The sequence below is a fragment of the Jaculus jaculus genome, chromosome 12 (genome assembly GCF_020740685.1).
Source record: "Jaculus jaculus isolate mJacJac1 chromosome 12, mJacJac1.mat.Y.cur, whole genome shotgun sequence".
Classification (NCBI taxonomy): domain Eukaryota; kingdom Metazoa; phylum Chordata; class Mammalia; order Rodentia; family Dipodidae; genus Jaculus; species Jaculus jaculus.
In genome coordinates, this window is record NC_059113.1 from 74,634,284 (window position 1) to 74,650,268 (window position 15,985).

The 15,985-nt window shown below is 39.7% G+C and overlaps 1 protein-coding gene across 1 annotated transcript in view; it reads left to right on the plus strand.

Moving 5' to 3' along the window:
• Positions 1 to 15,985, plus strand: part of Hspa4l (heat shock protein family A (Hsp70) member 4 like) — a 75,392-nt gene that overhangs the window by 39,330 nt on the left and 20,077 nt on the right. The window contains exons 11-12 of the mRNA XM_045130947.1: positions 2,052 to 2,185; positions 4,855 to 5,054. Of these exons, the coding sequence (XP_044986882.1) occupies positions 2,052 to 2,185; positions 4,855 to 5,054 (334 nt within the window). The remainder of the gene's footprint in view (positions 1 to 2,051; positions 2,186 to 4,854; positions 5,055 to 15,985) is intronic.

Sequence of the window (15,985 nt, forward strand, 5' to 3'; positions counted from 1 at the left end):
AAGAGAGAATGGGCATGCCAGGGCCTTTCAGCCACTTTGAATGAACTACAGGTGCATGTGTTCCCTTGTGCACATGTGCGCCATTGTATTTTTACATCACTGTGCATCTGGCTACATGGGAACTGGAGATTCAAACGTGCATTCTTAGGCTTTGTAGCAAATGCTTTAATGCTAAAGGCAAATGCTAAAATACTAAGCCGTCTCTTCATCCCTGAATGGCTTATTTTAATATTAGCTTTGTGTCAAGGAGTATTGCACCTGGGCATGGTATATGCCTTTAATCCTAGCACTTGGGAGGCAGAGGTAGGAGGATCACTGTGACTTCAAGACCAGCCTGGGACTACAGAGTGAATTCCAGGTTAGCCTGGGCTGGAATGAGAACCTATCTAAAAAAAAGATAGGTTTTGTAACAGCTAAATTTCATTTACAGATATAAGTGATCAAGAAAAAAAAATCACAAAAAATATATAGGGAGGTAAATTGAAAAGTACATATGTCATAATGAATATAGTGTGAAAGAAGGAAGTATTAAATAGGTTCTTTAAAATAAAGAGGAAACATTTCAACATTTCATAAATGTATGGTATTTTAACTTTGCATGATAAAGGTAATAGGATGGTGATACATTGTATTAAACTGAGTTTCTGAGCCACTATAAATATTCAGAAGCACTCCTGACCTATTTCAGGAATATGAATCACTATGTAAATTGTAAAATTTTTTGTACTAAAGAGAAGAAAATACTGTAAAGGGAATTGCTTTATCAACTGGGATTTGGAATTCAGAGATTGGGGCTGGAGAGATGGCTTAGCAGTTAAGTGCTTGCCTGTGAAACCTAAGGACCCTGGTTTGAGGCTTGATTCCCCAGGACCCACATAAGCCAGATGCACAGGAGGCACATGCATCTGGAGTTTGTTTGCAGTGGCTGGAGGCCCTAACATGCATGTGTAAATGCGCTCTCTCTCTCTCTCTCTCTCTCTCTCTCTCTGTGTGTGTGTGTGTGTGTGTAATCCTGCCTCTTTGTCTGTTGCTCTCAAATAAATAAAAATAAACAAAAATTTCAGAGATTGAGGCTGGAGGGATGGCTTAGCGATTAAGGCATTTGCCTGCAAAGCCAAAGCCCCCAGGTTCGATTCCCCAGGACCCGTGTTAGCTAGATGTACAAGGTGACCCATGTGTCTGGAGTTCCTTTGCACTGGCTGGAGGCCGTGGTGTACCCATTCTGTCTCTCTCTCCCCCTCTTTCTCTCTGTTAAATAAAAAAATGTATATTTTTTAATTTTCAGAGATTGTCCCTTTTCAGAAGTACACTGAAGTATTAAGGGTAAAAACCAGGACATATGTATCACTTACAGTTTGCTTGGGAAAACTTACAGACATGAGTCTGTACATTCAAATGATGAGAAAAATAGGTAAACAATTCACAGTGGCAAATCTAAGTAAAGGACACACCACCATTCCTAGTTGGGGCTTTATTTTTTACCCTTCTGGAAGTTTAAAAGTATTTCCAAATATTTTTTTAAATACTTTATTTATTTGAGAGACGCAGAGAGAGAGGAGAGAGAATGGGCATACCAGGGCCTCTAGCCCCTGCAAATGAACTCCAGACACATGCACTACCATGTATATCTGGCTTATGTGGGTTCTGGGGAGTCAAACCTAGGTCCTTAGATTTCTTCTGCAAGCACCTTAACTGCTAAGCCATCTCTTCAGCCCCTCCAAAGATTCTTTTATTTATTTATTTTTGGAGCTGGAATAAAGAGTGTTAATGAGGCAAGTATTTTAGAAATTGATGGGCAGGACTTGGTCCCCAAATGTGACCCAAAAAAAGCCTACATATTGACCTTGAAATATGCAGTTGTCTATTTTTTTTCTTTTTATCAGTGTACAGTTGTGTGTTACTGTATGAGACATTCTAGAAATGTCATACACTGTGTAAATGCATGTTCATAGCAGTACCTATACTTGTTTTTCTTATACTTGTTCATGAAATAGATTCTGTAATTAGATTCCTAGGCAATTTTTTTTTAAGTGTTTCCCATTTCATTTTAGGGAATGTGAAGTATTCTCTAAGAACCATCCTGCCCCATTCTCAAAAGTTATAACTTTCCACAAGAAGGAACCATTTGAACTGGAAGCATTTTATACTAATTTGCATGAAGTGCCTTATCCTGATTCACGAATTGGTAAACCAGCTCAATTTTAAAATTTCATAAATGTTTGCTAAGCCTTTTATAAACAATACGTAAAAGCAAGGAAACAAATTAGCATTTCATTTAAGCCAGTCCTGGATTTTGGAGGATTTTTTTTGAAGTAAGATCTCACTGTAGCCCAGGCTGACCTAGAATTCAATTCACTATGTAGTTTCAGGGTGGCCTGGGACACACAGTAATCTTCCTACTTCTGCCTCCCAAGTGCTGGGATTAAAGACATGTGCCACCACACCCAGATGATTTGCATATTTTTATCAGTATATCGGTGTATATTCATTGTTCAGAATGATGGGTTTTATTATGACATTTCACACATTTATATTCAATGTGCTTTACCCCATTATCTTCTCATCCTTCTGATCCCTCATCTTCCCAAATAATCCCTTCTACTTTCATTGGCTTCTACATCTGAAATGTTCTAAAATTGTCCTAAAAGCTTGTGTCAAGGTTTATTTCTTATGTAGGAGCACTTTAGTTCAATTGACATTGTGCCATCACACTGACTATTCTGATTGATTGGAAACTTTACTGGTAACCACTGGCATTTGTGTTACTGTACTAGTTTAAAAGTGAGAAGAGAAAATTGTAATACCAACTTTAACTGCAATCTTTTCAGATGATTTACTATAGAATACGATAACAGCATTGAAAAATAATTATAAAATTTAAAATTTTACATATTAAGGGACGAAAAGGAGCCGAGCATGATGGCACATGCCTTTAATCCTAGCACTTGGGAGACAGAAGTAGGAGGATGACTGTGAGTTCAAGGCCAGTCTGACACTACATAGTGAATTACAGGTCAGCCTGGACTAGAGTGAGACTCTACATTGAAAAAACTAAAAATAAAAATAAAAAAAGGAGATAAAAAAGAGACTAAAAGTGAGAGAACACATTTTTTTAATATTTATGTATTTATTTGAATAATTATGTGTGTGTATAGGTGTGTCAGGGTCTCTTGCTATTGCACATGAACACCCATCTTGCATGCAGCTTATGTGGATGCTAGGGAATCAAACCCAGGCCAGCAGACTTTGTAAGCAAGTACCTTTAGCCTCAAGAGAACATATTTTTAAGTATTTTACTTGAAGCAGTAGAAGTTATTGAAGTTACACTTGTATACTAGGGCTTCTGTATTAAGTCCACAAGCCTAGATGGTTTAAAAAAGAAGAAAGGAGCCGGGCATGGTGGCGCACACTTTTAATCCCAGCACTTGGAAGGCAGAGGTAGGAGGATTGCCATGAGTTCAAGGTCAGCCTGGGCTAGAGTGAAACCCTACCTCAAAAAAAAGGGGGGGCTGGATTGCCTGGCTTGGTAGTACACACCTTTAATGCCAGCACTTGGAGGCAGAAGTAAGTTGATTGCCATGAGTTCAAGGCCATTGCTGAGACTGCATAGTGAATTCCAGGTCAGCTTGGGCCAGAATGAGACCCTACCTCAAAAAAAAAAGTGGGGGGGAGTGCTAGAGAAATATCTTAGTGGTTAAGGCACTTGTCTGCAAAGCCTAAGGACACAGGTTTGATTCCCTAGTACCCACATAAAGTCAGATGCACAAGATGGCATACGCATCTGGAGTTTATTTGCAAGTAGCTGGAGGTCCTGGCACATGCCCATTCTTCTCCCTATCTGATTCTCCCTCCATCCCTCCCTCTCTCTCACCAATAAATAAAATATTTTTTAAGTGGAAAAAAAATTGTCTCAATTGTAGAAGCTAGTACTCTGACATGAGCATATTAGTATGGGTCCTTTTGTGGGCTATAAAGGAAGGACCCTCTCCTTGTTATGTATGTGGCCATCTTCTCAGTCACATGTATATAGGACTTTTTCCAGATTTCTCCTTTTAGAAGGACAACAGTCATACTGCATTAGGGATTACCTTAATGTCTTCATTTTATTTTAACTATCTCTTTAAAAACCCCTATTAGCTGGGCGTGGTATTGCATGCCTTTCATCCCAGCACTTGGGAGGCAGAGGTAGGAGGATTGCTGAGAGTTCAAGTCCACCCTGAGACTACATAGTTAATTGCAGGCCAGCCTGGACCAGAGTAAGACTCTACCTCAAAGAACAAAAACAAAAACAAAAAAACCCTATCTACAAATACTGTCGTAGGGTGAGGTTCTGGGGAGGACAGAACTTCAGCATATGAATGTTGGAATATAACATACATAAGGTCAGCCAAACTCTCTTACTGTTATTTTGCTTGGTATTCTCATACTGTTAGATATCTCTAATTTTGGTATAGGAAAAATCTAAAAATATTTGAAATTGTTTATGAATTACTAGTGATTATGTTTTATAAAGTTTACTGCATAAAAATACATGGTATGTTTTCAGACTTACAAATTAGATATTGTTTATCTTTGTTTTATAGCCTCAATATTATTAATTGATATAATATATTGTCTTTGAAGAAGATTATCCTTGGTTTTACTGGCATCAATGACATGGGGAAGCTTTTTTACTCATCTTTTTGAGTACTAATACCAAGTTTGTTATGATGTAAACATCATCTTAGCAAAAGTACCTGTTTCAAAGTAATCATTCAGGATTTAATCAGAATTTACATGTATCATAAAGATGTCAGATTATTAAAGATTTTTTGAGTTTCATCTGTACCAAGCAAAGCTCTTTTTTTCCTTCAGGAAACTTCACTATTCAGAATGTTTTCCCACAGTCTGATGGTGACAGCTCTAAAGTAAAGGTTAAAGTTCGTATTAACATCCATGGGATCTTCAGTGTGGCCAGCGCATCTGTAATTGAGAAGCAGAATGTGGAAGGAGACCATAGTGATACACCCATGGAAACAGAAGCTTCATTTAAGAATGACAACAAGGAAGAAGTGGTAAGTAGAGACCCTCTTGCTCTGAGATTCCATGATGTCATAGAATTTAATAGTTTAACAAATTGTTTTCCAAGGTTTGGCTTTGAATTTCTGCTACAGGATCCGTGTAAACTCTATCTTTATAAAATAATTAAAGAATAGTTTTACTCTACAAATTCTCTACACCTTTTATGTTGGAATATAGTCTACAGCGGCTTAGGCATCTTCTGTAGCCTTTTAGGGAACGTGAATTTGACATGCCTAAGTTTGCAAAACCCATGTATTTTATTATGGCTAGGTTAAACAAATTAAGAATAAATTTTGAACCAAACACATTTTTATACTGAAAAGTGTGTTCTTAAAATTTTTTCAAGATTTAGTTAGGTAGCATCTATGGCAGATAAACAAAGGAGAATATGTTGTATGTTCAATAACATCCAAGACACACCTTTTTTTCCCTTTATATCAGGACATTGAATTTACTTTTGATGTATTATAGATCTATAGATGAACAAATACTTTGTTTTTGTGTTTGAGACAGAGTTCATGTAATGTAAACAGGCCTCACATTTTCTACATAGCTTTCTACATGACCTGGCCTTCAACTCTTTTTTAATTTTTTTACTTTTAATATTTTTATTTATTTGCAAGCAGATAGAAACAGAGAGAGAGGGGGAGGGAGATAATGGATATGTCAGGGCCATCACTGAAAACAAACTCCAGATGCATGCACCACTTTGTGTATCTGGCTTTACGTGGGAACTAGAGTGTCAAACCTGGGCTATTAGACTTTTCAAGTAAGCCCCTTAACCACTGAGCCATCTCTCCAACGTTGGTCTTGAACTCATGATTCTCCTATTCTACTCTTCCAAATGCTGGGATGGCAGGTTCTCCACCATGCCTGGCATAGGGGACTGGATTATACTGCATTATATTTACATAAGGTTTTCACCATTTATAAATTCCTATTAATGGAATTTGTAAGCTTTTGAGGTCTGCCTTAGATTTTCCCCTATTTGTACATGTTCAGCCAGGCATGGTGGCTTGTGCATATAATCCCAGCTCTGCAGAGGTTGAGGCAGAAGAGTTGCCACAGTTTTAAGGTCAATCTCAAAATTGGATTTCTAAGCCAGGTGTGGTGATACACACCTTTAATCCCAGAACTCGGGAGACAGAGGAAGGGGGATCACTGTGAGTCTGAGAACAGCCTGGGAGCGATAGAAAGAAGGAAGGGAGAGCGAAATAATGGGTGCAACTACAAAATGAGTATCAGGTCAGCCTGGGCTAGAGTGAGACCCTACATTGGAAAAAAAAAAAAAAAAGCCAGTCATGGTGGCACACACCTTTAATCCCAGCACTTGGGAGGCAGAGGTAGAATTGCCATGAGTTCAAAGCCACCATGAGACTAGAAAGTGAGTTCCAGATCAGCTTGGGCATATATTCTAAGCACTCATCTCATTTCCTTAGAAGTACATGCTCAACCATGTTTTTTGTCTGTCTTTTTTTTTTTTTTTTTTTTCGAGGTAGGGTCTCTCGCTGGTTCAGGCTGACCAGGAATTCACTATGTAGTTTCAGGGTGGCCTCAAACTCTCGGCGATCCTCCTACCTCTGCCTCCCGAGTGCTGGGATTAAAGGCGTGCGCCACCACGCCCGGCTCAACCATGTTTATTGCTGCTCAATTCATAATAGCTGGGAAATGGAACCAGCCTAGATGTCCCTCAAATGATGAGTGGATAATGAAGATGTGGCACATTTATACAATGGAGTTCTACTCAGTGGTAAAGAAAAATGAAGTTAGGAAATTTGCAGGAAAATGGATGGATCTGGAAAGGATTATACTAAGTGAGGTAACCCAGGCCCAGAAAGCCAAGTGCCGCATGTTCTCCCTCATATGTGGATCCTAGCTACAGATGTTTGGGTTTCTGTGTGAGAAGGAAAAAAACTCAGTAGCAGAGGCCAGATTTAAAGAAGAGTGGGTCTCTTCTTTAAAATGTCTTTTTGTTCATTTCTGTTAACAATTACTGTATCTTTTCATTTAGAGTGGTGTAAATTTCCCTACTTGCCTCTAAAATGTATTATTTAAAATACTTGATTTGGGCTTGAGAGATTGCTTAGTGATTTTAAGGTGCTTGCCTGAGAAGCCTAAGGACCCAGGCTTCATTCCCCAGAACCCATGTAAACCAGTTGCGCATAGTGGCACATACATCTGTTGTTCTTTTGCAGTGCCTAGAGATCCTGTCATGCCCATTCTTTCTCTCTCTCTTTAAATAAATAAATATAAAATACTTGATTTAAGATCTACAACATTTTATTTATGCTTCCCATCTATCATTTTGTTAATCACATCATTCCAGATTTGAATTTGGAAAAAGACCTGTCCTAATCTGTAAGAAAGAAACAGTTTGTCACAGATTAATGTAGGAAGTTAATTTTAAAAATTATATGGGCTGAGGTGATGACTCAGTGGTTAGATTTGCTTGCTTGCAAAGCCTTATGGCCCAGGTTCAATTCCGTAGTACCCATGTAAAGCAAGATGCACAAAGTGGTGGGTACATGTATCTGGAGTTTGTTTGCAGTGACAAGAAGCCCTGGCATGCTCTTGTTCTCATTCATTCTCATTTTTTCTTAAATACACATAATAAATGCATTTCAAAAATTAAAATTCGGGCTAGAGAGATGGCTTAGCGGTTAAGCGCTTGCCTTTGAAGCCTAAGAACCCCGGTTCAAGGCTCGGTTCCCCAGGTCCCACGTTAGCCAGATGCACAAGGGGGCGCACGCGTCTGGAGTTTGTTTGCAGAGGCTGGAAGCCCTGGCGCGCCCATTCTCTCTCTCTCCCTCTATCTGTCTTTCTCTCTGTGTCTGTTGCTCTCAAATAAATTAATTAATTAATTAAAATTCACAATAACTTGTGTCAAGTATGTAACTTGAATCCAGTTCTTGACTAAAATAGGAGCACTTGGCATGCCCTTAAAAAATTTTTTTTTTGAGAGAGAGCAACAGAGATAGAGTGACTGTGGATACACCAGTGCCTCCTGCTGCTATAAACAAACTCCAGATATATGCATCACTTTGTGGCATGCTGACTTTATGTGGGTACTGGAGAATCAAACCCAGTCTATCAGGTTTTGCAAGCAAGCACCTTTAACAGCTGAGGCATCTCCTTAGCCTGGAATGCCTTCTAAGATGAGTTATTCATAACCATTTCACTTTCTTCATTCTTTTAGTGTCTCTTGAGAGCTTTTTAGTTTTCTGTATAAGTGATCCTGGTAACTTGAGTACTACAGTTTCGGGTGTGTGCTACCACATGCAAGCTATTTATTTTGTTGTTGTTGTTGTTTGTTTTTGTTTTCAAGGCAAGCCTAACAGAATGAGAGGGAGAGAATTGGCACACCAGGGCCTCTAGCCATTGTAATTGCACTCCAGACAAATGCACCACCTTGTGTGCATGTGTGACCTTGTGTGCTTGTGTGCTTGACCTTGTCTATCTGGCTTATGTGGAACCTGGAAAATCGAACGTGGGTCCTTAGGCTTTGCAGGCATGCACTTTAACTGCTAAGCCATCTCTCTAGTGTATTTCTTAATTAGATCTTTCCCTTAATTCTATGTCTAAAGAATAAATGAAAATGCATGAATATCATTTTAAAGTCATCTCTCCCTTCCCCTTAAATAAGCAACCCCACTCAGAGAAGACTCTGGAAGCTACTTATTTATCTTTTGAGAGGGAAATAACATAAATTTGTGTTTACTTTTTCCTCATTGCTTTTGATAGAAGAGTTGGATTCTAAATGTATAGGAGTTTTACAAATACCTTAACTATTTGGTTTTTCTTTCTTATATTTATATATAAAGAAGTATAAATATATAAGCAATAGAAGTACTTTAAATGAAAAATAAAAATTCTGATACAGAATGTGACTGTTTAATTGGCTGCATTTATTAATTTTTTTCATATTTTATTTATATATTTATTTGCTGTGTAGATAAAATTCAGTGTTTTGCACATTCTAAGCAAGATTCTACCACTAAGTTGTATCCCCACAGCATCTTTTCACAGTAATACATAGAGTTAATAAAATCTGTATGCTCTTGTACAACCCCAATTTAACATTATTTCACTTTCTATTATCGATCAAGGCTTGGGAAAGTTGTACAGTTGGAAGGGGGGAATTGGAATACCAAAAAAATAATATATCTTTACAAATATTTACCTTCTATTTTTGTTTGGCACAGATGAGCTTTCTCAGTTATTACATATTTGCTTAATTCTAAATAATAATAGAACTAAGTTATACCAACTGCTGCATTCCATCCTAATCTCCTTTTTTTAAGGAAGATAGTAATAAATTGATTTCTGATATTTAAGATTGTTTGCCAAGTGGAGAGTCCACTTGGTAGGGGTTTCTGGGTCCTCGCTTTGGGACCAGCCGTGGTCCCCCCAAAGGCGCCCAGGCAACTGGGGTGGTGAGTGTGCAAAACTAAAGACTTTTGGGAGATAATTTTGGTGACTAGCTCTCTCAGTTTATTGTCAGGGAAATGGGTTTTATAAGTAGTTGAGGGTCCTAAGGGGATTGGATGTACAAGGTTCCTTGCTGATGCCTAATTAGCATATGGGGACATTCATTCCAGCACATAGGCAATGGCGGGGTTTGGGGGTGATGGGTCAGGTGATCTAGGGTCTCAGGGGGATAGGCTTTGTGAAGGTGCTGGCTGATAAGAAGTTTCCTAGGTAACAGGCCAAAGGTCATAGGGCTATGGGCAAAGACTAAATTCAGGTGTGCTGGGATTAGAAAGGGAGTGGCTTCCTGGAGGTCCTTAGCCATGCCTGACAGCTCAGGACCCTCTCCTAAAGACTCCAGCATGTACCTGACAATACCTGACAACTTCCCCTTTGTTTTTATAATGGGGCAGTGTTATCATAAATGAGTTCTTTATAATTTACCATAGATCCAGATAGAGTTAGGTGGTGTACAAGGACCTGATTAGTAGCAATGTTACCAATATTAGTTATTTGTTATCAGAGAAATTTGAAGAGCCAGGGGACTACAAGCAATAGGGTTCCTATAGTAAGGAGGCAGCTGGGGAGAAGCCAAGTAACAAAAGGGTTATAAAACCAGGTAGTGGGGTTCTCAGGCTTGTAGCAGTCAAGCAGCTTAACAACATTTGATTTGTTAACTATATATATATATAATTTTTCCAAGACCATACATGCCCTCCCCCCCCCCAATGTTCAACAGTAATGAGATCTAAGACTAGACAGTTTTGAAGTACCACACCCAGGAGAAAGTTCAATTGTTTCTGGAGAGATTTGAGGCTGTTGGTCACTAGAGGCACCCAGAGACAGTGTCATGCCAAGGCCCACCAGGAGAGGGATGAAAATCTCTTTTCGTTGGCCCAGGCAGAGTTCAGATAGGGATATACCTGTGAAACAATCAAGACTGGGGAACAATAAGTGGGATAGGAAATATTTATGCGTGGGGTGATTACTCCTTTGCACCAAAGGAGAGCGGGGGTCTTGACACAACTAACTGGTGCTAATTATGGAAATGTTGAGCAGGCATTTAGCTCTGGTTGGCTTAGAGATGGACAGGCACACACATGTGGTACACACATGGAAAAGCAGTTCTTTGGAACTAGGCAAGAGATAAGAAAAATTTTCTTGTCCTTTTTACCTTCAGGGGTCCAGTCACCTTAATTCTATCCCTCTTTATCCCTCCCTCTCATGAAAAGACACTCTAAGTGCTGTTAGAGGACAATTGATGAAGACGTCAGATCACTTACTATTTCCTGATGAATGGGACACAAAAGTTGTGGCTTGTGACAGAGTGTCTCTCCCAGAGAGGGAAACTATTCTAAACTATTCTAAGGCAATATTCGAAAACTATTCTTCTTGCACCCAGAGTGCAGGAAGATAGTCTTGGAAGAGAACACTGGGGAGAAAGAATAAAAGCAAGGAGTTAATGAGAATTGAGTGCACAGCAAACTGATCTTTTTAGTGGTTGAGGGAATCTAGGTAGATAGGCTTGGATTGTCTCAGGACCATCTGAGCATGAGCTGGCTGAGATTTTTCTTCCAGAACTCTTCATCAGAGGCACAGTAGTATGCGAAATGACTTGTAAAACAGATGAAATAGTAGAGTTATCAGAAACATATACACAACATTTAACTGTGAAAATAGAGAGCCATTGGGTGTCATTAAACCCTGTACAAATTTTTTTTTTTGGTCTCAGAACTTATTTATATATTCTAGATTTGAAAATAACCCTTTTGACATCTATAGTTGTTTTTCTGTATTATAGAATTTGAACTATGGGGAAAAGATGCCTTAAGGTCTTCTTTGTTTCCCCTCTTGGAAAGCTCTTGTATTACTTAATAGGCCATTCAGATATTTAAGGAACTTTTTTTATCTTTGATACATTTTTCTCTGAGTGTTTAAGACCATTCAGATAGCCAAAATTTAATTAAGGATTAATTTTTGAGGTCACTAATGGCTCTCCAAAGAGACTTTAGGGACCCAGGAGTAACCCTATAGCTTACTGGTATTTTCTGTCTGTCAGGATGAGTCAGGGCCAAATGGCTTTGGCTTTGGCTTCTACATAGGTCATTAACACAGTTAGAAAGGAAGTTACACCAACCTGGATGTATGTATAAATACAGTACATTTGGTTACTGAAATAGATTTTAAAAATGGCACGAGAACTTCTAAAATCATTTTGTCTTACCTTTTAATATTAGTTCACCTGTGGCAGCATAAGCCATATGTCTGAGGTATAGAAAGTAGGGGCATCTTGCACTTTGAATATCTAACAGTTATAATACAGGCAGAACCTGTTACCAGTCTTGAAAACAATACCAATTAATTTACAAAGTAATTAATTTAACGTAGAAATTGTCAGAAAAGGACAAGTAAGATAGTATAAAGTCTTAACACCTGTGTTTGAAAACATCTTTGATTAGTTCAGATAGCTGTGTGGGTACCAGTTACCCAGAGAACATTGAAACTATTTTTCTCAGATGAGGACCATTGTTTGAGCATGAGGCTGTACCCAAAAGTGGAGAATATGTCTTAAGAGTTAATTTTGTTATAAGCATTGGACTTAAGACGTCAAAAATGAGACAGTTACTTTACATATAATAGAGTAGAATCTGGTCCAGCTAAATTCTAATATAACCCTTGACTTAAATTTGATAAAGCTTAAGCAAGCTATCCCAACATATTTTAGCCTGAAAATTAGTTTTTTGTACCTTAAGGGTTTGTAAACAGTTGAAAAATCTCTAACTTTAGGCATGGTGTTTAGATTTAGCCTGAAAATTCTTTCCTACACACGCACATCTTTACATATGTCAACATTTTGATGTAAGTACCACTAAAAAACACTTTTAATGAGCATTCTATGTCCACCATTGAAAAATTCCTTCCCACTTTCTTCAATCAACTCATCTCACCCCATAATTAGCCATCTTTTTTATACGACTAATAAGAGAAAATACACCAAATTGATTAATTCTAAGTAGTATATATTAAAGATAATTTTATGTCATAATACCAATAACATACTTGGAAATGATTTTATTAGGAGTAACTAAGGCAAATTTTGTTTCTGTCTTCAGGCAGCGTGGCCTAGAAGTCAGGTCAGTTGCCTCCTTTTAAGTAACAAGACATATCAACCTTTTTTTAATTTTAAAATACCTTACAAATTATAAAAGAGAGAATTCTGTTGTTTTTACTAATCCTCTGTATAAGTTAAAGTTGACCTAGAACATAAACTCAGTAATTATATTTATGATATCATGTAACAAAGTATGGCATAATTTACATAAAACTTTAGTTCACCATAGGTTTTAGTTAAACATGACCTTTTTTTGGCCACTTCTTGGAGCCAGGGTTCTGTCTAGTACATGTGGAGGTAATGGCAGAGACAACTGCTGGCCTTCTGGCTACCCCAAGGGGAAAGAAGGGAGGGGCCACTGGGAATAGAGGGGCCCCCCGGGACTGCCAGGAGGCTGCTGGAGAAGAAGGCAAACACATGACGCATGTATGGGCCAAGACGCCATAGTCTAGGCACGCATGAGCCCACCACCTGACCCAAGACGCCTTAGAGTGCTTTCAAAGCCAGCTTGCAGTTTTTCTGCTTGCCTAGTGGAGAAACTTGAAAGGAGATGAAAGTGGGGGGGGGATTTCCTTCCTGAACTTTTTGTTTCCAAGCAATGTGGGACCACATGTCTGGGCCACATGGATACCCAGAAATCATCCAGGAGAGACCTGGAGGACTTCTTCCCAAAAGGAGCCAGCCTTCCTGTGGGAGAGCTTAATTTCCTTAACTTTCAGGAGAGCTCATAATACAGCAATCTGATTTTTTTTAATTTAATTTAATTTTATTTTTTCTCAATTTTTTAAACATTTTCCATGATTATAAAAAATATCCCATGGTAATGCCCTCCCTCTCCCCCCCCTTTTGCCTTTTGAAATTCCATTCTCCATCATATCCCCTCCCCATCTCAATAAGTCTCTCTTTTATTTTGATGTCATGATCTTTCCCTCCTCTTATGATGGTCTTGTGTAGGTAGTGTCAAGCACTATGACGTCATGGATGTTGAGGCCTTTTTTTGTCTGGAGGGAGCACAATGTAAGGAGTCCTACCCTTCCTTTGACGCTTACATTCTTTCCTCCACCTCTTCCGCATTAGACCCTGAGCCTTGGAAGGTGTGATCGAGATGTTAAACATTGCTCTAGTCACTTATTTCCAGCACCATGATGCCTTCTGAGTCATCCCAAGGTCACTGCCATCTGAAAAGAGAAGATTCTCTACACAAAGTGAGAGTAGCATTAATATAAGGGTGTGAATATTAAGAGAAGTGCTTACTGGGCAGTTTGATAAGCATAGTATATACACTTATCCAGACAGCAGATGTTACACCCCTAGGGTTCATGACTACCCCTGTTTTAAGTTTTCAGTATCAGTATCCCTCCCTTGGAGCAGGCCTCCAGTCCAATTGGAAGACAGTTGGTTTCCCCCATGACAGACGTGCCACTGTTGCACCCGTTGGCTCATTTGTCCTGGCTGGCCAATTATAAGGCTTTCAGTGTCCACTGTTGAGTATCTTCACTGATGGTGGTGATTTTTTTTTTTGATGGGAGAAAATATTATTCATAATAGAAAAATAGTGGACTGGCAACCTGCTTTACAGGCTTTTAAGAGGTCAGTATGTTACCGGCTTTTTGTGTTGTAGAGAAATAGAAGGTTTTTGCCAACACCCAGTAGGCTGTCGGGGTCCAGACAGAGGACAGCTGGCCTTTAGGCAATACCAAAGAGTGGCCTCAGCCAAGAGATGTCAGTTACCAGTTCATCATATCTGGTCCAATGTGATGGTGTGAACTAAAACTAAAGGAGGAAAAAGAGAAACCTGTCAGCCCTCAAAGACATGGAGGCAAAGCCACATGGGCCATTGTCTCCCAGTCCCTCTGGGAGAGCATTTACCTACCCTGTCCATCTCATTTTTTTTTGGTTTTTCAAGGTAGGGTCTCACTTTAGCCCAGGCTGACATGAAATTCACTATGGAGTCTCAGAGTGGCCTTGAACTCACGGTGATCCTCCTACCTCTGCCTCCCGAGTGGTGGGATTAAAGGCATGCGCCCCATGCCCGGCAACCCTGTCCATCTCATATGGTCCTGTTTGGGCACCAGCTGTGGATTCGTGGGTCCTCTCTCTGGAGCCAACCATGATCTACCCGAAGGCGCCCAGGCAACGGGGTGGTGAGCACGCGAAAGTAAAGACTTTTGGGAGATAGTTTCATAGCTCTCTCAGTTTATTCTCAGGGAAATGGGTTTTATAAGCAGTTGAGGGTCCTAGGGGGATTGCATGTACAGTGTTCCTTGCTGATGCCTAATTAGCATATGGGGACATTCATTCCACCATGTAGGCAATTGGCAGGGGGGAGTTCAGGTGATCTAAGGGCTCAGGAGGATAGTCTGTGTGAAGGTGCTGGCTGATAAGGAGTTTCCTAGGCAACTGGCCAAAGGTCATAGGGCTATGGGCAAAGCCTAAGTTCAGGTCTACCAGGCTTGGAGAGGGAGTGGCCTCCTATAGCCCAGGGGTCCTTAGCCTGTGCCTGGCAGTGCCCGACAACTTGGGGGTTTTTATAAGCTTAAATTTAAAACTTCAGAGACACCTAAGTTTTGACAAATATCTTTAAGTATTTCACTACATTTAAGAAATATGTAATATTGCTGAATACTCCACATACTTGGGCTGCAAGATCACTGAGAAATCCTGCTGGAAATGAGCTGAAAACCTCCTCCATGTAGACCAGCTGACAGAAAGCTGGAAGAAGCCATTCTGCATGAAGCTCAATGGGAAAGAGAGAAAACACCAGTGAAGAATACCCAACAGTGGACACTGAAAACTTTATATCTGGCCAAACAGGCCAAATGAGCCAACAGATGCAATAGTGACACGTCTGTTTGGGGGAAACCAGCTGCCCTCTAATATGACTGAAGGCCCGCTCCATGGGAGGGAATACATCCCTGATACTGAAAACCTACAACAGGGGTGGTCACAAGCCCTAGGGGTGTAACATTTGCTGCTGTCTGGCTAAATGTATATACTGCGCTTATCAAACTGCCCAGTAAGCACTTCTCTTAATGTCCATACCCATATATTAATGCTACTCTCACTTTTTCGTTAGAGAACTTTCTCTTTTCAGATGGCAGTGGCCTTGGGATGACTCAGAAGGCATCAGTGCTGAGAAGAAGTGACAGAGGAGTGCTCAGCATTGCAATATCTCTATCACACCTTCCAGGGCTCAGGGTCCATTGCAGAAGAGGTGGCAGAAAGAATGTAAGAGCCAAAGGAAGGGTAGGACTCCTTACAATGTGCCCCTCCAGACAGAAAACGACCTCACAGCATATGACACTACCTATACAAGACCATCATAATAGGAGGAAAAGATGATGA